This window comes from Salvelinus alpinus, chromosome 2 (genome assembly GCF_045679555.1).
Source record: "Salvelinus alpinus chromosome 2, SLU_Salpinus.1, whole genome shotgun sequence".
Lineage (NCBI taxonomy): Eukaryota > Metazoa > Chordata > Actinopteri > Salmoniformes > Salmonidae > Salvelinus > Salvelinus alpinus.
Genome location: NC_092087.1, coordinates 14,311,903 through 14,337,570, shown reverse-complemented (window position 1 = coordinate 14,337,570; position 25,668 = coordinate 14,311,903). Strand labels below are relative to the sequence as shown.

Genomic DNA, 25,668 nt, shown 5'->3' with positions numbered 1-25,668 from the left:
CACTATTTCACAAGTAATACCGAGGTTGGTAAATAGGTTAATACCTGGTAACAATAATTGTAACAAAGCACACCCTGTCATGACAACCATTTACATGTTATGACTATGTTTCATTATTTGGGTGTTTTTGGAGCCTTTGCTCATGTTTTTTTTTTCAGAGCACCCGTACTGCACAACGAGGATGAGGAAAGGAATCGCTCATTGGGGTAAGTCTGGACCCTTCTATAAAATACCATTTACATAAAAAAAAAAGATTTGGTTCTGAAAAGCTTACCTTCTGTAATGTTCCACCTGGCCTATCAAAGGGAAAGGCAAAGCTACTACCATATTGCTTATACCTCTCAAATTATTTCAGATCTAAATCTGGTGTTGTTTCCGGACAGAGCCAATGTTTAGTACCCTGGCCTACAAAAAGTTCTCAGTAGACAAAGAGCTATGGTAATATTTTTCATTTTCTATTTGACTCTGATACAAAGGAGTACCATCTGTCTATTGAAAATAATGATGCCATGTTTGAGTCCATGTCTGAGTCCATGTTTGAGTCCATGTTTGTTCATGAATGTATAATGTCCTACAGTATTGCTTTCTGATGATTGGAGTAAGGTTTTGAAATATTTAGTTATATTCTTTTACGTCAGTCATTTCAAGACAATCATAATTTAATTTACCCATTAATGTTTTCTTTCTGATCTGGTTGTTACTTTCGTAAGGACACCACCAGGAGAGTGTAGTTGTTACTTTCGTAAGGACACCACCAGGAGAGTGTAGTTGTTACTTTCGTAAGGACAGCACCAGGAGAGTGTAGTTATTACTTTCGTAAGGACACCATCAGGAGAGTGTAGTTGTTACTTTCGTAAGGACACCACCAGGAGAGTGTAGTTGTTACTTTCGTAAGGACACCACCAGGAGAGTGTAGTTGTTACTTTCGTAAGGACACCATCAGGAGAGTGTAGTTGTTACTTTCGTAAGGATACCACCAGGAGAGTGTAGTTGTTACTTTCGTAAGGACACCACCAGGAGAGTGTAGTTATTACTTTCGTAAGGACACCACCAGGAGAGTGTAGTTGTTACTTTCGTAAGGACACCACCAGGAGAGTGTAGTTGTTACTTTCGTAAGGACACCACCAGGAGAGTGTAGTTGTTACTTTCGTAAGGACACCACCAGGAGAGTGTAGTTATTACTTTCGTAAGGACACCACCAGGAGAGTGTAGTCGTTACTTTCGTAAGGACACCACCAGGAGAGTGTAGTTATTACTTTCGTAAGGACACCACCAGGAGAGTGTAGTCGTTACTTTCGTAAGGACACCACCAGGAGAGTGTAGTTGTTACTTTCGTAAGGACACCACCAGGAGAGTGTAGTTATTACTTTTGTAAGGACACCACCAGGAGAGTGTAGTTGTTACTTTCGTAAGGACACCACCAGGAGAGTGTAGTTATTACTTTTGTAAGGACACCACCAGGAGAGTGTAGTTGTTACTTTCGTAAGGACACCACCAGGAGAGTGTAGTTGTTACTTTCGTAAGGACACCACCAGGAGAGTGTAGTTGTTACTTTTGTAAGGACACCATCAGGAGAGTGTAGTTGTGTGAATGGTATGCACTCTAGTAGATACTTTACAGTTATCATTTGGTGTTGAACACTAACAACAATAGTCGGATGAACTAAATAACACATTTGCATAAACAATAATATTTTTATTGTAGTAGAAGGATATGCCACAATGAATGTACAGCAAGCAAAACATCTACAGATGGCTTACCTTACTTTATCATTTATTCCCAGGCCAATATTATCAGTAAGGAGCAGAAATTGTCTTCATGCCCTTTTTCACCCATAACAAAATAACATAAAATTGTGATTAGCTTACAGCTTGTGCTGTATAAACCATGCTGAACAAAGAATAAAACAATTGTATTAATGGCAATGAAAGACAAAGTAGATACACTCACAAGAGATAAAAAGGCCAACCGTTCGTACATTTTGAATGTCCGGGACTAATAAAAATTAAAGAAACACGAAACAAGGAAACCAAATGTTTAGTATTATCTTCTGTGTCTATGGAGCGGGGCCTTTGGCTGCGTCAAACATCTTCTTTCTGCCCTCCATGCCAGACATGGCCTCCACATTCTTCCTCCAGTCACTGACCTCTACTGTCTTCTCCTGCAGGCACACAGACAATGGCAGTCACTATCATGACAGTAGGATTTCAGTTTGTCAGCCCTACGGCTGGTCAGCTTCAAGGTATAGAACAAACTGTTAGATTGTGTCATATATGTACAGACTCAGGGAAACATTGACCTGACAATTTAAACAAAACTCCAAACAAAACTCCAGACAGTATATTATTAAAAAAATAACAGCAAAAGTCATCGTTGCATCACACTATTTGTAAAAACGGCTAGCAGGAACTCGTGAGAGCGATCGACTGTGAATGACCTTACCCATTATTAACTTATGGGGATTGCTTAGGTTCTGCTCACTACAGTGTTGTCCGGTTAGAACACCATGTTGAGGCCCATTACTCTCTTGATAGTCACCAACACACACACACACACACACACACACACACACACACACACACACACACACACACACACACACACACACACACACACACACACACACACACACACACACACACACACACACACACACACACACACACACACACACACACACACACACACACACACACACGTGCGCACACACACACACATACACACACACACGTGCACACACACACACACACACACGTGCACACACACACACACACACACCCGTGGACACACACACACACACACATGCACACACACACGTGCACACACACACGTGCACACACACGTGCACACACACACGTGCACACACACACGTGCACACACACACACATGCACACACACGTGCACACACACACACACACACACGTGGACACACACTCACACACGTGGACACAGCTGCTTCTATTGAAGGTAGTTCTTTAGATGTGATAATCCAAATGACTTGGAATCGTATTTTTTGTGGTTGTATAAGGCAAAGGCATTTGCACACATGTAAACAGTATTAGTTAACTATGCAATATATATGTACATGAATAAATGGCAAATGGCAATGCACTTTAAGACATCTACGAAGGGCTATAAACCCAGCGTGAATATAAGCATATAACTAAACATTCACCTCTTGGAGCGAGGAACTAATTGCTTGGCTTGAGAAGGGACAATATTTATGGCACTCTCTCTCCAGCCTGTTGTGAGAATCTCCAGGGCTGAGATCTTATCTGATCTGCCGCCACAAGGTCGTAAATTACTTTGCGCATGAGCAAGCTTCAAGAAAATCTAATCAAATCAATTCAGTAGTGTCTGGGATGACTCTGGATGCTCACCTTAATAAAGGCCACTATGGAAAACACTGCTGTAGCGTTTTCATGCAAAAGACTATGTTTACCAATGCAACAATTAAACAACTTCTGTAAAAGAACTTGTGCAACCAATGTAATAATAACACTGATGGCAGTACGGAATAATACTACATACGATAAATAATACACAAAGCCAGTGGCGTGCCGTGGGCCTGGGGCCTGGGCCTTCAGTGAGGTCCTACACAGTCCCACCCGAATTAATCCACCTCTCATTACCATCATTATGATGCCATGGCTCTAGACACTATACATTTAGACAGAAACGCAGTATAACCAGGCGTTGCGTCACCTTTGGGTAAACAGTGTTTACCCAAAAACATGACACAATCAATGAGTCTTTTCAATATTTCCCTATTTTTCTTCACCTTTTCATTGTGCAGCTCCGTTGCCCTGCGCGCTTGTTCGTTGAGCTGTAGATCCACTCGGATGTCTCGTTGCTGCCTTGGTTAGACAACTCAAGTTTGCAAAGCCAGTGTGGCTCCAAACACCAAATCGATCACTTGCAAATAATAGGCATTCCCAGCAGTACAGTGCTTCTCGGAGCCTGTGAGCCATTGATAGCGCTCGTAGTTGGAACTTTGAAAGTGGCGGACGAACCCCTTTCCCGCCTGTGACAGGCTTTGTAGCGTCGGTGTTGGGCGACCTCTCCTTACAATGTCTAACTTTTCTTGAAAAGTTCGTCTTGAGAATGGCGTTATAATTATATCCTGGACCAAATCGATATCTTCTCCTCCTTCCGCCATTGTGGGTTGAAAAAACAGCTTAGTAGTACGCAAATTAATTTGTTTATCAAATTCAGTTTCCTAGTTCTGAAGTTCTGCATAGACCTGCCCATAGGACCTGCCTCTCAATATTGGTAATCCAATCAAAAGACGTGCACTCACTACGCCTGCTAGCTGGCTCCTGTGTAACACTGGAGCCAGCCAGCAGGCGTACAATAGCCAACACTAAAGCTGATTGGTTGACACTAAATTTTCATTTCCATTCACTTTAAGCTACAAGCGCCCGCACTGTTGATTCTGAAGGCCTGAGGGCAGATTTTAGACCCCTGGCAACACATGATGGCTGAATATGATTGGATAAAAGATCTAACATAAAGACCAGCCCTCCAAATCTCAACCTGGGGCTGGAAGCAGTGCAACCAAGAGGAAAGCTATGAAATGAAGAGTATAACTCTTACTCTGGGGAATAATTTAATACATATTTGTGGGAAAATATATTTAAAAAAAAATATTATATTCTGATGATGTTTAGGCCAGCAGAGAAGGCCTTGCTGGCCCTGGCGGCCCACCACTGCACAAAGCAGCATCGGCAACTCTAACAATAAAGAATAGTTACAGCCATACAGTAAAACATATGGCTGAAACTTATCAAAATACATTTAACTTCTTGAGGGCAGGGGGCAGCATTTTCACTTTCGGAAAAATAGCATGCCAAAATTCAACTGCTTGCTACTCATCCCCAGAATATAAGATATGCATATTATTAGTAGATTTGGATAGAAAACACTCTGAAGTTTCTAAAACTGTTTGAATCTGATTGGTTGGGAATGGCAGGGCCATGATGGGTGAGGGATAACTAAGGTAGGCTGAACAGCCAAACTAACGGGACTTAAGGGAAACTGAAGGAACTATAAGGGAAACTTCGGTACAGAGGAGAGGAGCAGGAAAGCCTTTATTTTACAGCCACCACAATATTTCTTATGGAAATATGTGACCCGATTCAGGAAACTAGGCTTATGTCGCAAGTCATGACTTTACAGGAGAGCCGTTTGAACATAAAAAATATATTTTTATCAAATGCGTTTTTTGGGGGGAGAAATGCCTTCTCGAACATGTGAACTTTCATGTGCTTAAATAACAAATTTTTATGTTTATCTGTAAATACGAATAAAGTTGTTAACTTCTCTGGGATAGGTGGCAGTATTTTCAGCCCGGATGAAAAGCGTGTCCAAAGTAAACTGCCTGCTACTCAGGCCCAGAACCTAAGATATGCATATTATTAGTGGATTTGGATAGAAAACACTCTGAAGTTTCTAAAACTGTTTGAATCATGTCTGTGAGTATAACAAAACTTATTTGGCAGGCGAAACCCTGAGGACAAACCATTCAGAATGTATTTTTTTCAATGAGTTTTCATTGGGAATCCATATTTTTAAGGGACCTTCTTGCAGTTCCTATCGCTTCCACTGGATGTCAACAGTCTTTAGAAATTGGTTGAGGTTTTTTTACCTTGAGAAATGAAGAAGTAGCCATGTTCAGAATGAGGCTCGAGGGAAGTGTACTCTTTGTTAGAGGCGTGTGACCTGAAAGCTAGCTACACTTTGTTTTCCTCCGGTATTGAACAAAGTATATCCCGTCTTCAATTTTATTGATTATTTACGTTAAAAAATCCCCAAAGTTGTATTACAAAAGTAGTTCGAAATGTTTGGACAAAGCTTACAGGTAACTTTTGAGATATTTTGTAGTCACGTTGCGCAAGTTGGAACCTGTGTTTTTCTGGATCAAACACGCCAAATAAATGGAAATTTTGGATATATATCGACGGAATTAATCGAACAAAAGGACCATTTGTGATGTTTATGGGACATATTGGAGTGCCAACAGAAGAAGCTCATCAAAGGTAAGGCATGAATTATATCTTAATTTCTGCGTTTTGTGTTGCAGCTCCAGGCACCAGGCTTCCAGTACGTCTCCTCAGTCCGGTGAGACCTGTTCCGGCTCCACGTAAGAAGCCTCCAGTGATGATCCATGGCACGAAGCCTCCAGTGATGATCCATGGTCCGGAGCCTCCAGTGATGATCCATGGCACGAAGCCTCCAGTGATGATCCATGGCACGAAGCCTCCAGTGATGATCCATGGCCAGGAGCCTCCAGTGATGATCCATGGCACGAAGCCTCCAGTGAGGATCCATGGCCAGGAGCCTCCAGTGATGATCCATGGCCCGGAGCCTGTAGTGATGATCCATGGCACGAAGCCTCCAGTGATAATCCATGGCCCGGAGCCTCCAGTGATGATCCATAGCACGAAGCCTCCAGTGATGATCCATGGCCCAGAGCCTCCAGTGATGATCCATGGCACGAAGCCTCCAGTGATGATCCATGGCCCGGAGCCTGTAGTGATAATCCATGGCACGAAGCCTCCAGTGATGATCCATGGCCCGGAGCGTGTAGTGATGATCCATGGCACGGAGCCTCCAGCTACGGTCCCCGGTCCAGAGCCTGCAGCAACGGTTCCCAGTCCGGAGCCTCCAGCGACGGTCCCCAGTCCGGGAACCTCCAGCGACGGTCCCCAGTCCGGAACCTCCAGCGAGGGTCTCCAGTCCGGAGCTTGCAGCGACGGTCCCCAGTCCGGAGCCTCCAGCGACGGTCCCCAGTCCGGAGCCTCCAGTGACGGTCCCCAGTCCGGAGCCTCCAGCGACGGTCTCCAGTCCGGAGTCTCCAGCGACGGTCTTCAGTCCGGAGCCTCCAGCGACGGTCCCCAGTCCGGAGCCTCCAACGACGGTCCCCAGTCCGGAGCCTGCAGCGAAGGTTCCCAGTCCGGATCCTGCAGCGATGGTTCCCAGTCCGAAGCCTCCAGCGAGGGTCTCCAGTCCAGAGCTTACAGGGAGTGTTCCTAGCCTGGAGTCCCCGACGACGATCTACGGTCCGGAGATCCCGGCGACGATCCCTGCACCAGAGGCACCACCGAAGTGGGGGGAGCCTCAAGCAGAGCAAGGGTCTGCGTCCCGCACCGGAGCCTCCACCGAGAGTAGATGCCCACCCGGACCCTCCCCTATAGGTTCGGGGGGGGGGGGTACTGTCACTCCCTGACCTTAGAGATCCTTATTATTCTCTATGTTTGGTTAGGTCAGGGTGTGACTCGGGTGGGAAAGTCTATGTTTTCTATTTCTTTGTTTTTGGCCGAGTGTGGTTCCCAATCAGAGGCAGCTGTCTATCGTTGTCTCTGATTGGGGATCATATATAAGTTGTCATTTTCCTTTTGGGTTTTGTGGGATCTTGTTTTCTGTTTAGTGTCTGTGCCTGACAGAACTGTTCGCTTTCGTTTTTTTGTCTTTGTTATTTTGTTTTGGTGTCATCAATAAAAAGACAATGTACGCCTACCACGCTGCGCCTTGGTCCACTCTTTCTACCACAAACAAGAGCCGTTACACCAACAATTAAAGTGACATGTCTAAACAAACGACCCCAAGTTAAAGCTTGCTGTTAGCTAGCTAACGTTAGCTGATGTTAGATGGCTGGCTTGCTAGCTAACATTAGCATTGAACCTAACTTATTTAGTTAACTTTAGCCATGCCAATCGGTTTGTATTGCTAGTAACGTTACTCTATGGATTGGGACTATAGCACATTTTTTAGCTAGATAACGTTAACGTGACATGTCTGAACAAAAGACCCCAAATTAAAGCTTGCTGTTAGCTAGCTGAGGTTAGATGGCTGGCTTGCTAACTGATGTTAACATTGAACATCATTTATTTGGTTAACTTTAGCTCTGACAATCGGTTTGTATTGCTAGTAGCGTTACTCTATGGATTGGGATTATAGTTAATTTTTTTGCTAGCTAACGTGACATGTCTACACAAAATACCTCAAGTTAAAGCTTGCTTTTAGCTAGCTAACATTAGCTGAGGTTAGATGGCTACTTGCTAGCTAACATTAATTTACGTGTATGAATTGTGTGTAACTTTAGTGATATTTTCTCAGAATACCATTTCACATTGCTAGTTATAGTCTAATGTTAGCTAGCTAACATTGAACCTATTTGGTTAACTTTAGGTAGCTATGACACTCGGTTTATATTGCTAGTTAAAGCTTTCTGCTAGCTAGCCAGCTGACGTTAGATGGCTGGCTAGCTAGCTAACATTACGTGTTTGAAGTGTGTGTAGTGATATCTCAGAATGCCATTTCGCATCTATTGTATAATAATGCTAAAATATTTGTCTGGATTTTGTCTTTCAGCATCAGTAGAGCACGCCTGACTCTCCTCCACGAGTCATACAGGGAGAATAGTTTAATGCCTCCCATCAAATAGAAAGCTGGCCCAAGCAAGCAAAGGCAGCAGCGCAGTCATCAACTACATGCACCATTTTTTCACCAACTACGGAGTTGGGGAAACACGTGTGGACCTGAATTGTGATAACTGCAGTGGCCAAAACAAGAACAAGTTTGTGCTCTGGTATTGTGTGTGGCGGACCATGCACAAGCTCCACAACAGTCTGGATCTTCACTTCCTGATCACAGGCCACACCAAGTTTGCCCCCGACTTGTGCTTCGGCCTCATCAAGCAACGCTTCAGATAGACCAGAGTGAACACTTTGTCTGAGATTGCTGGTGTTGTGAAGGACAGCACTGTGACAGGGGTCAACATTCCACAGCTGGACTTGAGGATGGTATGGTGCTGGTGGAAAGCTATGGCTGGCAACAACACCCGACACGATACTTCAGGCCGCTGCCACAGATCAAGCAGTACCAGCACTTCAGGTGAAAATCCTTTTCATTGCACTGCATGACGTTATTCTTCTTATCTAAACTTGGGAGGTGAATTGATGTTTTGCAGGGTTGTAATGTCTTCTGAGAGCTTCTATGCTCTGGAGCCTGGCGTTGTTGTCGCCAAGGAGCGTTCGGACTGTCGGGACCAGGTTTCAGATGCTGTGCAACGCTGACATCCTTCCTGCCATAGATGGTCTGCCTGTACTTGCACCACCTGGACTGGACACAGCTAGACAAACATATATTTGTGAGAAGATCAGGGAGTTTGCGACAACGAGGCTATGGACATCACATGCCCTGCACCAAAGTTTTACTGCTAACCTACAAAACATTACATGGGCTTGGTCCTGCCTATCTTTCCGATTTGGTCCTGCTGTACATACCTACATGTACGCTACAGTCACAAGACGCAGGCCTCCTTACTGCCCTAGAATTTCTAATCAAATAGCTGGAGGCAGGGCTTTCTCCAGTAGAGCTCCATATTTATGGAATGGTCTGCCTACCCATGTGAGAGACGCAGACTCGGTCTCGACCTTAATGAAGACTCATCTCTTCAGTAGGTCCTATGATTGAGTGTAGTCTGGCCCATGAGTGTGAAGGTGAACGGAAAGGCACTGGAGCAACAAACCACCCTTGCTGTCTCTGCCTGGCCGGTTCCCCTCTCTCCACTGGGATTCTCTGCCTCTAACCCTATTACAGGGGCTGAGTCCCTGGCTTACTGGTGCTCTTCCATGCCGTCCCTAGGAGGGGTGCGTCACATGAGTGGGTTGAGTCACTGACGTGATCTTCCTGTCTGGGTTGGCGCCCCCCCCCCTTGGGTTGTGCCGTGGCGGAGATCTTTGTGGGCTATACTCGGCCTTGTCTCAGGATGGTAGGTTCCCCTCTCTCCACTGGGATTCTCTGCCTCAAACCCTATTACGTGTGCTGAGTCACTGGCTTACTGGTGCTCTTCCATGCTGTCCCTACGAGGGGTGCGTCACTTGAGTGGGTTGAGTCACTGACTTGGTCTTCCTGTCCGGGTTGGCGACCCCCCCCTCTTCGGATTCATGCCAAGGGGGAGATCTTTGTGGGCTATACTCGGGCCTTGTCTCAGGATAGTCAGTTGGTGGTTGAAGATATCCCTCTAGTGGTGTGGGGGCTGTGCTTTGGCAAAGTGGGTGGGGTTATATCCTACCTGTTTGGCCCTGTCCGGGGGTATCGTCGGACGGGGCCATAGTGTATTCCGACCCCTCCAGTCTCAGCCTCCAGTATTTATGTTGCAATAGTTTATGTCGGGGGGCTAGGGTCAGTCTGTTGTATCTGGAGTATTTCTCCTGTCTTATCCGGTGTCCTGTGTGAATTTGGGTATGCTCTCTCTAATTCTCTCTCCCTCTCTTTCTTTCTCTCGGAGGACCTGAGCCCTAGGAACATGCCTCAGGGCTACCTGGCCTGATGACTCCTTGCTGTCCCCTGTCCACCTGGTCATGCTGCTACTCCAGTTTCAACTGTTCTGCCTGCGGCTATGGAACCCTGACCTGTTCACCGGATGTGCTACCTTGTGCGGAAGAGATTGTGATTATTATTATCTCACCCTGCTGGTCATCTATGAACATTTTAACATCTTGGCCATGTTCTGTTATAATCTCCACTTGGCACAGCCAGAAGAGGACTGGCCAACCCTCATAGCCTAGTTCCTCTCTAGGATTCTTCCTAGGTTTCGACCTTTCTAGGGAGTTTTTCCTATCCACCGTGCTTCTACACCTACATTGCTTGCTGTTTGGGGTTTTAGGCTGGGTATCTGTACAGCACTTTGTGACATCAGCTGATGTATGAAGGGCTTTATTAATACATTTGATTGATTGACACAAGTCAAGGGCAGGACAGAAACATGCTCTCCGAATATAGATTCCCTGTTCATGCGTGGTTCAGACGGACCAATAATCAGCACTATCTGCAGTGCCTCTATTCAAATGACTCTCTCCTAACCCACACGCCATATGTTGCTGCTACTATTTTTTATTTATTTGTATCCTGCTGCTCAGTCACTTTACCCCTGATTGTATGCATACAACTACCTTGTGTATCACTGATATCTTTATTGATATTGTTCTTGTACATACTGTATATTATTTTATTTTGACACAATATACTTCTAGTATTGCTACTATGCAAGTAACCATTTGGCTGTACCATTTACACCTTCTGCAGAGACCCATTCACTTAGCAAGACTTAGCAAAATATTGATATGTAAAATTACTATTGATATGTGTGGTTGTAACATGATTTTGTGACATACTACAACAATATCATTTGACCGTATCAAGTGTCCACCACATACATATATGGCTGCATGGCCTTAACTTATGTATGGAATACTATGTGATAAGTGTGCATGTAACAGTATATAAAGCATGTGAATGTACTGGTGTGAAGGCATGGGCAGTGGTCAAAGTTACTTAAGTAAAAATACTTTAACTTCTTGACTCACGGATCCCTTTAGCGGGATCATTTTCGTAAACAACCGCTGAATTGCAGAGCGCCAAATAAAAAAAAAATACTTATATATATTTATAATCATGAAATCACAAGTGAAATATACCAAAACACAGCTTAGGTTGTTGTTAATCCACCTATCGTGTCAGATTTTGAAAATATGCTTTACAGCGAAAGCAATCCAAGCGTTTGTGAGTTTATCAATCACTAGACAAAACAGTAAGAACAGCTAGCCGCAAATTAGCTTGGTCACGAAAGTCAGAAAAGCAATACAATTAATCGCTTACCTTTGATGATCTTTGGATGTTTGCACTCACGAGACTCCCAGTTACACAATAAATGTTATTTTTGTTCGATAAAGATGATATTTATAACCAAAAACCTCCATTTGGTTTGCGCGTTATGTTCAGAAAACCACAGGCTCGTGCCGGTCCTGAAGGGCAGACGAAAATTCCAAAAAGTATCCGTAATGTTCGTAGAAACATGTCAAACTTTTTTTATAATCAATCCTCAGGTTGTTTTTAACATACATAATCAATAATATTTCAACCGGACGGTAAACTATTCAATACTACAGAGAAAGAAAATGTCGCGCTACAACTCTCGCGCGCAGGAACTAATCAAAGGACACCTGACGCGTTTTGATAAATCTCGCTCATTTTTCAAAATAAAAGCTTGAAACTATGTCTAAAGCCTGGTCACAGCCTGAGCAAGCCATTGGAAAAGGAATCTGGTTGATACCCCTTTAAATGGAGGAGGGGCAGGCAATGGAACAGGGATTTTCCAAATAAAAGGCACTTCCGGGTTGGATTTCCTCAGGTTTTCGCCTGCAAAATCAGTTCTGTTATACTCACAGACAATATTTTGACAGTTTTGGAAACTTTAGAGTGTTTTCTATCCTAATCTGTCAATTCTATGCATATTCTAGCATCTGGGCCTGAGAAATAGTCTGTTTACCTTGGGAACGTTATTTTTCCAAACATAAAAATAGTGCCCCCTAGCTGAAAGAGGTTAAAGTACCACTTAAGTATTTTTTTAGGGTATCTGTACATTACTTTACTTTTTATATTTGTGGCTACTTTTACTTTTACTTCACTACATTCCTAAATAAAGTAATGTACTTTTTACTCCATACATTTCCCCTGACACCCAAAAGTACTCGTTACATTTTGGCAGGAAAATTGTCCAATTCACACACTTATCAAGAGAACATCCCTACTGCATCTGATCTGGCAGACTCAATAAACACAAATGCTTCGTTTGTAAATTATGTCTGAGTGTTGGAGTGTGCCCCCTCATCTTCCTCAGGTGCATAACGTTTTTTTGTGGCGGTCTGGGCTGAGGTGGGTAGTGACAGGCGTCTCTTGGCAAGAAACACAGACTCATCTTAGCGACATCTCAACATGTCAACTATAGCAGGCCAGAATCCGGTGATTCTCAGGGCCATGTTAAAACATCTAGCTGGAGCCGTCTGGGCGGTTGGCTGTAGATGCCCTCACACACTAGTGACTTAATGCTACTTTGGTCAAACTCCACTACAAGCGGTCTGGCAAGAACCAATCAGATGTTCCAAATCCATAGTTTTATTCTATAGTTCACCAGCACACATTAGTACACACAAAGATCACTTCTTTAAAATAGACACTGAAAACTTGGTTGTGAGCCAAACTTGCATGACTTAAGGGAAACTGAAGGGACTGTGAGGGAAAGTCAGGTAGAGAGGAGAGGAGCAGGACAGACTTGCTTGCTACCTTTGGTCTGATGAGGACCCACTAAATATACCACGGCAAACAAAACATACCTTCTCTGTGTCCTCCTTCTTGACTGACTTCAGGTTTGTCCGGAGGTCCATGGAGACCTTGTGTTTGGAGCCTAGAAGGGAGCGCAGGATGGCATCAGCAGAGACCCTCACCCTCCTCAGGTTGGGCCGCTTGAACTTCCCCCTCAGGTCCAGAACCTTGATGTTCAGGTCCTTTATCTGTGGGACAGAAGAGGTGGACCATCATAGAGATACAACTAAAGTTTCTTCAATCTTTATGGGCTACACAACAGGCATCTGGGACCACAATGGAAATAAGTATTAGACTTTGTTGTGCAATCTCTGCAATTTTTTTCTTATTTAAGTAAGTATTCAGACCCTTTGCTATGAGACACGAAATTGAGCTCATGTGCATTCTGTTTCAATTGATCATCCTTGAAATGTTTCTACAACTTGAATGGAGTCCACCTGTGGTAAATTAAATTGATTGGACATGATTTGGAAAGGTACATCTTTCTATATAAGGTCCCATAGTTGACAGTGCATGTCAGAGGAAAAACCAAGCCATACGGTCAAAGGAATTGTCCGTACAGCTCCGAGACAGGATCGTGTCAAGGCACAGATCTGGGGGAAGGGTACCAAAAAATGTCTGCAGCATTGAAGGTCCCCGAGAACACAGTGGATAATAGTCTGTCCTCGGTTGCAACACTCACTACTGAGTTCCAAACTGCCTCTGGAAGCAACATCAGCACAACAACTGTTGGTCGGGAGCTTCATGAAATGGGTTTCCATGGCTGTGCAGCCACACACAAACCTAAACAAACCCAAACCTAAATCACCTTGCGCAATGCCAAGTGTAGGCTGGAGTGGTGTAAAGCTCGCCGCCATTGGACTCCGGAGCAGTGGAAATGCGTTCTCTGGAGTGATGAATCACGCTTCACCATCTGGCAGTACGACGAATGAATCAGGGTTGCCAGGTGAACTCTACCTGCCTGAATGCACAGTTACAACTGTAAAGTTTAGTGGAGGAAGAATGGTCTGGGGATGTTTTTAATGGTTCGGGCTAGGCCCCTTAGTTCCTTTGAAAGGAAATCTATAGCATACAATGACATTTAAGATGATACTGTGCTTCCAACCTTGTGGCAACAGTTTGGGGAAGGCCCTTTCCTGTTTCAGAATGACAATGCCCGTGCACAAAGCGAGGTCAATACAGAAATGGTATGTCAACATTGGTATGGAAGATCTTGACTGGCCTGAGCCCTGACCTCAACCCCATCGAACACCTTTGGGATGAATTGGAACGCAGTCTGAGAGCCAGGCCTAAACGCCCAACATCAGTGCCCGACCTAACTTATGCTTTTGTAGCTGAATGGAAGCCAGTCCCCGCAGCAATGTTCCAACATCTAGTGGAAAGCCTTCCCAGAAGAGTTGAGGCTGTTATAGCAGCAAAGGGGGGGACCAACTCCATATTAATGCCCATGATGTTGGAATGAGACATTCGATGAGCAGGTGTCCACATACTTTTGGTCATGTAGTGTATGATTCAAGCAGCATCATGTAGGCTACGTTACCTCTCTGGTGTTGTGCAGGACTTTGGCTTCAATGTCATATCGCTCCTCATCCACCACATCAACCTTGGCATGTAACTCCTGACATAACTCCTGTTGAGGAAATTAGAATTAGCAATGAGCTACTCAGCAGCCAGGACCATAAACAGTCAACAGGTTTATTGAACGTATGTATGGATGGGAGTACCTGGAGCTCAGCAAAGGACATGCCACCGGTCTGTAAGGGAGGAGCTCTCTCTGCCAGATACCTCTCCTTCTCCTCCTCTTTATCCACTATCTCCTGCTCGATCTCCTCCTTCGCCTTGGCCACCATTAAGCTCTGAAAATACATTTAAGTTTGAAAATGTATTGCCACATATGATAGGTAGTTCCCAAATAGTCAAGTGTTATTGCTGTAGTCATAGTGTGGATATAGACTCACCTTTAGCATGAGCTTACGGGAGGCAGAGATCTTCGACTTTTGCTTCAAAAATATTAAATCAAGTTGATTAATTTAGTTATAGTCAAATTATGATTGACAGTATAATAATGTCTCAATTAATCAGAGTTTATCAGCATTTATGTAATACAATTAGAGCTCTTACCTCTTGTCTGTAAAGAAAAGACACATTTTAGTGTAAACATAATTTGGCATTAGAGATAAAGTATCTGAAATACATATCCGATGTGGCAGACAGAATTTATCAGGCAGTCATTGCTAGTGTTTCTTAAGATAACTGCCATGTGATGTCTGACCCTTCTCTTAAAGGGGACTGCTGGAAAAGAAAACAGAAACATGATATACTTACACTTGATCCGGCATCTTGGCAATGTAGATTCACCTAGAAGACAAAAATAAAACGTATTGTTTCTGAAGTGCTTGATGACAGAGACCACAAATCTACAGCAGTAGTTCCCAAACTTTTTATAGTCCCGTACCCCTTCAAACATTCAACCTCCAGCTAGCACCAGGGTCAGCACACTTTTTTTTGCCATCATTGTAAGCCTGCCACACACACATAAGATACATTTATTAAACATAACAATGAGTGTGAGTTTTTGTCACAACCCGGCTCGTGGGAAGTGACAAAGAGCTCTTATAGGACCAGGGCACAAATAATTAATATAATAATAATCAATAATTGTGCTTTTTATTTAGCCATCTTACATTGCAAACCTTATTTCTTCATCAAAAATCGTGAATAACTCACCACAGTTTAATGAGAAGAGTGTGCTTGAAAGGATGCACAAAACTCTGCAATGTTGGGTTGTATTGGAGAGAGTCTCAGTCTTAAATCATTTTTCACACACCTGCCTGTATTTGGTTTAGCTTGTGAGGGCCAAGAATCCACTCTCACATGGGTATGTGGTTGCAAAGGGAATCAGTGTCTTAACAGCCCAATTTGCCAAGGCAGGATACTCTGAGCGCAGCCCTATCCCTGACAGTGGCTTCTGATTAAATTAAATTTTCACAGGACAGTTTGTTGCAATTTAGATTGAGGCTCTCTTGTTCAGATATCGATAAGTGGACTGGAGGCAGGACATCAAAGGGATAAGCTTGAGTTCATTTGCACACAGAAAATCATACAATGATGGAAAGACCTGTGTGTTAATGCAGACAGAGAAGAGACCTCTTAATCATAGTTTCAATTTTGTCCTGCATATTGAATATAGTTGTGGAGAGTCCCTATAATCCTAGATTCAGATCATTCAGGTGAGAAAAAACCTCACCCAGATAGGCCAGTCGTGTGAGAAACTCATCATCATGCAAGCATTCAGACATGTGAAAATGATGCTCAGCAAAGAAAACTTTAAGCTCGTTTCTCAATTTAAAAAAAAAACATGCCAATACTTTGCCCCTTGATAACCAGCACACTTCTGTATGTTGTAAAAGCGTTACATGGTCACTGCCAATATTATTGCATAATGCAGAAAATACAGGCGAGTTCAGGAGCCTTGCTTTAACAAAGTTAACCATTTTCACTGTAGAGTCCAAAACGTCTTTCAAGCTTCCAGGCATTCTCTTGGCAGCAAGAGCCTCTCAGTGGATGCTGCAGTGTACCCAAGTGGCGTCGGGAGCAACTGCTTGCACACGCGTTACCACTCCACTATGTCTCCTTGTCATGGATTTTGCACCATCAGTACAGATACCAACACATCTTGACCACCAAAGTCCATTTGATGTCACAAAGCTGTCCAGTACTTTAAAAATATCCTCTCCTGTTGTGTTGTTTTCCAGTGGTTTGCAGAACAGGATGTCTTCCTTAATTGACCCCCCATAAACGTAACAGACATATACCAGGAGCTGTGCCAGGCCCGCCACGTCTGTTGACTCATCCAGCTGTAACGCATAGAATTCACTGGCTTGTATGCGAAGCAGCAATTGTTTCAAAACATCTCCTGCCATGTCACCGATGCGTCGTGAAACAGTGTTGTTTGATGAAAGCACTGCCTGTATAGTTTATTTGGCCTTTTCCCCCAGCATTGTCCCATGTGGCTTGCCTGTCCTAGCCACTCGGTAGCTCACCATATAAGACGCTTCCAGACCCTTCTTATTAATGTTATCTGTTGCTTTTATACATGTCTTACTACTCGAAAGTCGTCTTAATTCTCGCTCAAAAAACTCCTGTGGCTTATTATTCAAATTGGCATGTTTCATTTCTAAATGTCTGCAGAAGAGTGAAGGTTTCATTGAGTTGTGAGATAGTACATTTGCACATATATGTCACGCCCTGACCTTAGAGAGCCTTTTTATGTCTCTATTTGGTTTGGTCAGGGTGTGATTTGGGTTGGGCATTCTATGTTTTGTTTGCTATGATTTTGTGTTTCTATGTTTTGTCCGGGTATGGTTCTCAATCAGGGACAGCTGTCTATCGTTGTTTCTGATTGGGAACCATATTTAGGTAGCCCTTTTTCCCTCCTTTCGTTGTGGGTAGTTGTCTTTGTTTGTGGCACTATAGCCCTTAAGCTTCACGGTCGTTTTGTATGGTTTATTGTTTTGTTGGCGTCATTTTAAATAAAGGGAAAATGTACGCTTACATTATCACGGCTGTTATTACATGTTATTCTCCACCTTCTACAGCACATTATCATGGTTGTTATTCTCCAGTAACTACATAACATTATCATGGTTGTTAATCGAGAACCTACTAAAGTACATTATCATGGCTGTTATTCTCCACCAACTACAGTATATTATCATGGTTTGATATTCTCCACCTACTACAGTACATTATCAACAGGTTAAAAGTGGTCACTCAGGGCTCCAAGTGGTTTACTTCACCAGACCCTACTACTACGGCTCACCCTCTGGCCTGGGGTCTGGAGCCTGGGTTATGGAGCCTGGTGTCTGGAGCCTGGTGTCTGGAACCTGGGTTATGGAGCCTGGTGTATGGAGTCTGCGGTCTGGAGCCTGATGCCTGGGGTCTGGAGACCGTGGCCCGTGGCCCGTCCCCCTTCTGCTGACAATGGCTCTCCCCCAGAAAATAAAGTGATGGCAGACAGAGGGAGAGGCGTTCATCGGCTCTGGCGTGGTAACTATTCCAGACAGATAACAATCCCAGCTTTCTCCTGCTCATTTCCACTGGATAACGCTCCACAAATAGACCTGTCAGGCTGCCTTCTCCTTAAAGGGACCAGGAGGTTGGGATTAAGAGGTTCTTTTTTAGAATTTCCAAATCCATGAGGAATGTCGCAGTGTCCAGTTTAGATGGGAACCCAGTTTGAATTATTAGTAATATGAAACGATGTGGAATACTTAGAGGTTATGGAAATAACTGTTAAACATTTAAAACCTGTACAACTTCTTTAGTTCTGTTGGAATTTATTGTCTGAGTCAAATCTTTAATGTCACAGTCAAATCCCATAAAGAATATACAATTAATTGGAACAAAAGATCAATTGGAAAACTCAAATCAGTTGGAAACCTGAAAACAAATTGAAAACAAATTAATTGTAAAAAGAAAATAAGGAAAACCTATATTTTAATTCCAGATTTTTCTAATAGGCCTATCCTTAAAATGTTTAATTTTGCCCTTATGTAAATTGTGTCAATATCTAAAAAGTTAAATAAATAGTAAATTACTCAATAATGGCCGATTTTCTACATACTGAAATACACAGATAATTATGATAATACAATTAATAATGTTCTGCAATTATACCTGAACCTCAAATTCAAAGAATACAGAAAAGCTTTAAATATTGTCTCCTCAATATCCGAATGAGAGAGGAGTCCTGTCTTACCTTCCTGTGCTGAGGTGGGAGATGTTCCGTAGAGGCTCAGAGTGCTGGGAAGTAGAATGCACCAGAGTATTTAGCTGTCTCCCATTGTCCTTCCTGCCCGTCACTGGGACCCCAGAATAGAACACACCCTAGGCTGGTCTCTCTTATCCACTGCTTATAATGCTGAACTTTCCAGTCATACCTTTGGTTAGGAATGTTGGGGGTTGGACATTGTTATCTTATCTCAGTCACAGTGACTGACAAGCCAGCAATGAAAAGTATGTAAAGGAAGTTGTCCAAATAAACATAGCTCTGTATTTTATTCTCTTCAGACCATATGATGTAGCTTTGCTAAGTGATCCAATAGGTTGGTTCTGCATGCAGTTTGGTTGCTGTGTTCTCTGTTGGCTGGTAATGAAAGAGATTCTGATGGCAATTTGGTTGCTGTGTTCTCTGTTGGCTGGTAATGAAAGAGGTTCTGATGGCAGTTTGGTTGCTGTGTTCTCTGTTGGCTGGTAATGAAAGAGATTCTGCAGGCAGTTTGGTTGCTGTGTTCTCTGTTGGCTGGTAATGAAAGAGATTCTGATGGCAGTTTGGTTGCTGTGTTCTCTGTTGGCTGGTAATGAAAGAGATTCTGATGGCAGTTTGGTTGCTGTGTTCTCTGTTGGCTGGTAATGAAAGAGATTCTGATGGCAGTTTGGTTGCTGTGTTCTCTGTTGGCTGGTAATGAAAGAGATTCTGATGGCAGTTTGGTTGCTGTGTTCTCTGTTGGCTGGTAATGAAAGAGATTCTGATGGCAGTTTGGTTGCAGTGTTCTCTGTTGGCTGGTAATGAAAGAGATTCTGATGGCAGTTTGGTTGCAGTGTTCTCTGTTGGATGGTAATGAAAGAGGTTCTGATGGCAGTTTGGTTGCTGTGTTCTCTGTTGGCTGGTAATGAGAGAGATTCTGATGGCAGTTTGGTTGCAGTGTTCTCTGTTGGCTGGTAATGAAAGAGATTCTGATGGCAGTTTGGTTGCAGTGTTCTCTGTTGGCTGGTAATGAAAGAGATTCTGATGGCAGTTTGGTTGCTGTGTTCTCTGTTGGCTGGTAATGAGAGAGGTTCTGATGGCAGTTTGGTTGCTGTGTTCTCTGTTGGCTGGTAATGAAAGAGATTCTGATGGCAGTTTGGTTGCTGTGTTCTCTGTTGGCTGGTAATGAAAGAGATTCTGATGGCAGTTTGGTTGCTGTGTTCTCTGTTGGCTGGTAATGAAAGAGATTCTGATGGCAGTTTGGTTGCTGTGTTCTCTGTTGGCTGGTAATGAAAGAAATTCTGATGGCAGTTTGGTTGCTGTGTTCTCTGTTGGCTGGTAATGAGAGAGATTCTGATGGCAGTTTGGTTGCTGTGTTCTCTGTTGGCTGGTAATGAAAGAGATTCTGATGGCAGTTTGGTTGCTGTGTTCTCTGTTGGCTGGTAATGAAAGAGATTCTGATGGCAGTTTGGTTGCTGTGTTCTCTGTTGGCTGGTAATGAGAGAGATTCTGATGGCAGTTTGGTTGCTGTGTTCTCTGTTGGCTGGTAATGAAAGAGATTCTGATGGCAGTTTGGTTGCTGTGTTCTCTGTTGGCTGGTATTGAAAGAGATTCTGATGGCAGTTTGGTTGCAGTGTTCTCTGTTGGCTGGTAATGAAAGAGATTCTGATGGCAGTTTGGTTGCAGTGTTCTCTGTTGGCTGGTAATGAAAGAGATTCTGATGGCAGTTTGGTTGCTGTGTTCTCTGTTGGCTGGTAATGAGAGAGATTCTGATGGCAGTTTGGTTGCTGTGTTCTCTGTTGGCTTTTAATGAAAGAGGTTCTGGTGGCAGTTTGGTTGCTGTGTTCTCTGTTGGCTGGTAATGAGAGATATTCTGATGGCAGTTTGGTTGCTGTGTTCTCTGTTGGCTGGTAATGAGATAGGTTTTTCAGGCAGTTTGGCTGCTGTCAGTGCTTCATTTGTAAATTGGGAGGTGCCGGAACAAAGCATGAGCCCGGGAGGGTGGTGACCTGGGGGGCTCTGATGTACCAGAAATCAGAAAAAAATTATCAGCTTTATAATAAAGTATTGCATGCGTTATCATCGCTTTTGTGAACAGGCATAGATAGAGCAGTAGAGTAGAGGCGCTTGCAGAAGTTGCACACATGGGGGGAAAAAATTGTAGCCTAGGGTCTGGGAAAATGTATGCCTTTTATAAATGCATTTCATACACTTCTACATCATTTTAGATGATGCAGACTTTAGCAGAATCTTTTTTAATACCTCACAAATGATCGAAATGACAGGATACTTTGACACTGACAAACTGACAATCTGAGATGAATAAAAATGACCTTGTCTTGAGTACTGTACATCAGTAGCTCGGTTCTGGGTATGTGGAGACACACATATTGTACAATATGAGGAGGAAATTATAGTTCTAAAAAAGCTTTCCAGTTTCACTGACTCACCAAATGATGTGCAGCTCACTCACCGGCAATTGGCCGATGCACCAGTACCAAAAACGTATCTCTCTCTTGTTTTACATTGCTGTTCCCTCAATAGGCCTATTTTGAAGTTGATACCACAGACAGATAAGAGTTCTCTTTTCAGCAGGAGATATTGCTTTCCAACCTGTGTTTTCACGCTATTGTATTTGAAATATTCCGAAGGCTTATTTTGGCTTCATGCTGTTCACAGACAGATCTGCAGCGTGTTCCCGACTGTAGGAATGCCTTGTGATTGGGCTACACACAATCCACAGCTTGGCTATAAACTATTGATCCTCTGTGGCTAAATTATAGGCCTACTCCTGGTATAGTATTCTGAATTATTTCATTTCTTTCTGAACAGACAGCAGTAGTTATATAACTGTGGCAAAAGTATTTCAATTCATCAGAGGTGCTGCAGCAACTCCAGCACTCTTCTTGCGGCTATGACTCTATAAGGAAATAAATGATGAAGTTCAACGCTGGAGAGATGAGAGTTGCAGGCTCATGTTCATCAGAGCAGATAGAGAGAGATCATAGAATGGAACGCTTTTCTCTCTCACCACAGCAATGGCCACTCGTTGGTCTATATAGGCTACAATGTTGCACACACCGTAAACCTGGGCCGGCCCAACAAAAAATTTATCAGGCACTTTTTCACATTACATTCTTTAAGGGGCAGGAGCATTACAAAGGAGTCAACATTAATTAACTCTGATTGCCTTTACTATAATTTTTTACATTGCAAACAGTGACAATTATTTTTCATGCCACAAGAGGTACCAGAGCCTGGCAAATGGGTTCCGGAACGATACAGTCCGAAAATGAGAGGCTCAAATTAAGCACTGGTTGCTGTGTTCTCTGTTGGCTGGTAATGAGAGAGGTTTTACAGACAGGCACTGCCCCCTGAGAACAGCAGCCCCCCCCCCCCCCCCCCCATGGCCTGATTAGAATATTAACTGCAGACAATGTTAAGCCCTGGAGTTGATTAAAGGAATGCGATCATATCCACCATACAATAGCATCTGATCCTGCTACTCTTTGATCGGGTTATTGCATGCATGTGCTTGTTTGTGTGTGTGGTCGTGTCCGTGTGCGTGTGTGCAAGCATGCATGTGTGTGTGGATGTGTGTGTGTGCTTCACAAGGACAATAAATCCCCAAGGTACTTCAGTAAATCAGATTGGACTGGTTTGTGCTTGTCTTAAAGATCCAGTCCTGTCTACACTTATCCCTGCCGGGATTCTGAGACAGAATTATAATTCAACTGAGAGTAGTTTTGAATAGAATGGCATGGTCAATTGAAGTAAATTAAAACTGTGAGGAGGCCATTAAGGACAGACTTCAATGTCTTAAGTCTAAAGATGTTTATCCAAGTTTATATAGCCTCTGTTTAAATCATAAAAAGCTTGTTTGGACAGGTATATTCTCTAACACCACACCCCTCTATCTTGCCATTTGAATCAGTGACCATTACTGTGGTTCAATTCACGGTTGAGCTCTTGTTCTCATGAACCAAATTCTAAACCATGATGCCCGCCATGGTTACTGTCCAGAGTCAATAACGAATTAGGCCTGTTGTCACTAGCACACCCTGCCATATGAAACAGGTGCTGACATTCTGGTCTGTAGTGTCACCATGTCAACTATGGGTGCGTTTGTAAATTCACCCCGCCAATCTAAGCCGATTTCAGAGCACTCTCTTCTGAGTGTACCAGAGCGCTGAATAACTGATGAATTTACGAACTCACAACACCCCTTTAATATGACCGGTGTCAGTGAACGTAGGTAAAAAACATGTAATTAAATTGTTGCCAGCAGCACAGTTACAGTCACTAACGTCCTAAATAAAATGAAAACATCCTAACCAGCTCTGCCTGGGCCAGTAAAATTGTCAGAGTGAGGTGTTTTCTCAGTTGTGTCTGGAAGTAGATAGCAAGCTAGCCAACTTTAGCATGCTAACTTGGGTGCTTGATAGCGGTTGTACTGTCTGAGTGCTCGGATCAACCTCTTGTTGGTCTATTTTTGTTTTATTTGTACAGATAAGAAGCAAGGGTCACACTTTATGTGGATAGTCCATCTGTAGATGCTTTTCAGATATGCTCTACAGATGGTCATACTATCAACAAACTATCTGTTGATAAGCAACTGCTTGCTAAGGTTACGGTTAGGTTTAGAATAAGGGTTAGGGGTAAAGGTTAATGTTAGGCTTAGGGCTAGGGTTAGGGTAAGGGTTAAGTTTAGGGTTTGGATAAGGGTTAAGGTTTAGTAGATAGTTAGTCGAAATGTTACTGATAGTCTGTAGAGCAGGGCTCTCTAACCCTGTTCCTGGAGAGATAACCTCCTGAAGGTTTTGAATCCAACCCTGTTCCTGGAGAGCTACCCTCCTGAAAGTTTTCAATCCAACCCTGTTCCTGGAGAGCTACCCTCCTGAAGGTTTTCAATCCAACCCTGTTCCTGGAGAGCTACCCTCCTGAAGGTTTCCAATCCAACCCTGTTCCTGGAGAGCTACCCTCCTGAAGGTTTTCAATCCAACCCTGTTCCTGGAGAGCTACCCTCCAGAAGGTTTCCAATCCAACCCTGTTCCTGGAGAGCTACCCTCCTGAAGGTTTTCAATCCAACAGCTCATCAACCTGCTAATTATTAGAATCAGGTGTGCTAGATTAGGGTTGGAGCGAAAACCTACAGGATGGTAGCGCTCCAGGAACAGGGTTGGAAAACGTTGCTGTAGAGCACCTACAGTTGGGCAATACCAGAGGTGTCAAACCCATTCAATGGAGGGCCGAGTGTCTGCAGGTTTTTGGTTTTTCCTTTCAAATAAAACCTAGACAACCAGGCGAGGGGAGTTCCTTTCTAATTAGTGATCTTAATTCATCAATCACGTACACGGGAGGAGCGAAGACCCGCAGACACTCGGCCCTCTGTGTAATGAGTTTGACATGTGGACTATACAAATAAAGTTTTACCGAAGCAAGTATCTCACATTTATGGTTGCCTGTTGGTACAATGGGAAGACTGTCAGTTGTGATGTGACACTTGAGAACTACTGCTGAATGGCATGACATTTTATTCCCCACTTATAAATGGCAGCATGATCAGTTATATATGGCAGAAGGATCAGATCATTCCCACTTATCTATGGCAGGAGGATCAGTCTATTCCCACTTATCTATGGCAGGAGGATCAGTCTATTCCCACTTATATATGGCAGAAGGATCAGATCATTCCCACTTATCTATGGCAGGAGGATCAGTTAATTCCCACTTATTTATGGCAGGAGGATCAGTTAATTCCCACTTATCTATGGAAGGAGGATCAGTTAATTCCCACTTATCTATGGCAGGAGGATCAGTTAATTCCCACTTATCTATGGCAGGAGGATCAGTTAATTCCCACTTATATATGGCAGGAGGATCAGTTAATTCCCACTGTATATGGCAGCAAGATCAGATCATTCCCACTTATCTATGGCAGCAAGATCAGATCATTCCCACTTATCTATGGCAGGATGATCAGTTAATTCCCACTTATATATGGCAGCAAGATCAGATCATTCCCACTTATCTATGGCAGCAAGATCAGATCATTCCCACTTATCTATGGCAGGATGATCAGTTAATTCCCACTTATATATGGCAGCAAGATCAGATCATTCCCACTTATCTATGGCAGGAGGATCAGTTAATTCCCACTTATCTATGGCAGGAGGATCAGTTAATTCCCACTTATTTATGGCAGCAAGATCAGATCATTCCCACTTATCTATGGCAGGAGGATCAGTTAATTCCCACTTATATATGGCAGGAGGATCAGTTAATTCCCACTTATCTATGTCAGGAGGATCAGTTAATTCCCACTTATAAATAGCAGCAGGATCAGTTAATTCCCACTTATATATGGCAGGAGGATCAGTTAATTCCCACTTATCTATGGCAGGAGGATCAGTTAATTCCCACTTATCTATGTCAGGAGGATCAGTTAATTCCCACTTATAAATAGCAGCAGGATCAGTTAATTCCCACTTATATATGGCAGGAGGATCAGATCATTCCCACTTATCTATGGCAGGAGGATCAGTTAATTCCCACTTATATATGGCAGGAGGATCAGTTAATTCCCACTTATCTATGTCAGGACGATCAGTTAATTCCCACTTATAAATAGCAGCAGGATCAGTTAATTCCCACTTATATATGGCAGGAGGATCAGTTAATTCCCACTTATCTATGGCAGGAGGATCAGTTAATTCCCACTTATATATGGCAGCAAGATCAGACCATTCCCA

The 25,668-nt window shown here is 43.4% G+C and overlaps 1 protein-coding gene across 1 annotated transcript; it reads right to left on the bottom strand.

Moving 5' to 3' along the window:
- Positions 1–1,674: 1,674 nt before the first annotated feature.
- Positions 1,675–19,204, bottom strand: LOC139554462 (troponin I, slow skeletal muscle-like). Its single transcript, XM_071367276.1, has 7 exons — positions 18,929–19,204; positions 15,493–15,525; positions 15,126–15,167; positions 14,892–15,023; positions 14,708–14,797; positions 13,179–13,355; positions 1,675–2,161 (listed from the first exon to the last, which is right to left on the bottom strand). The coding sequence occupies exons 3-7, from the start codon at positions 15,132–15,134 to the stop codon at positions 2,057–2,059; spliced, it is 513 nt and encodes a 170-aa protein (XP_071223377.1). The 5' UTR covers positions 15,135–15,167; positions 15,493–15,525; positions 18,929–19,204; the 3' UTR covers positions 1,675–2,056.
- Positions 19,205–25,668: the final 6,464 nt, after the last annotated feature.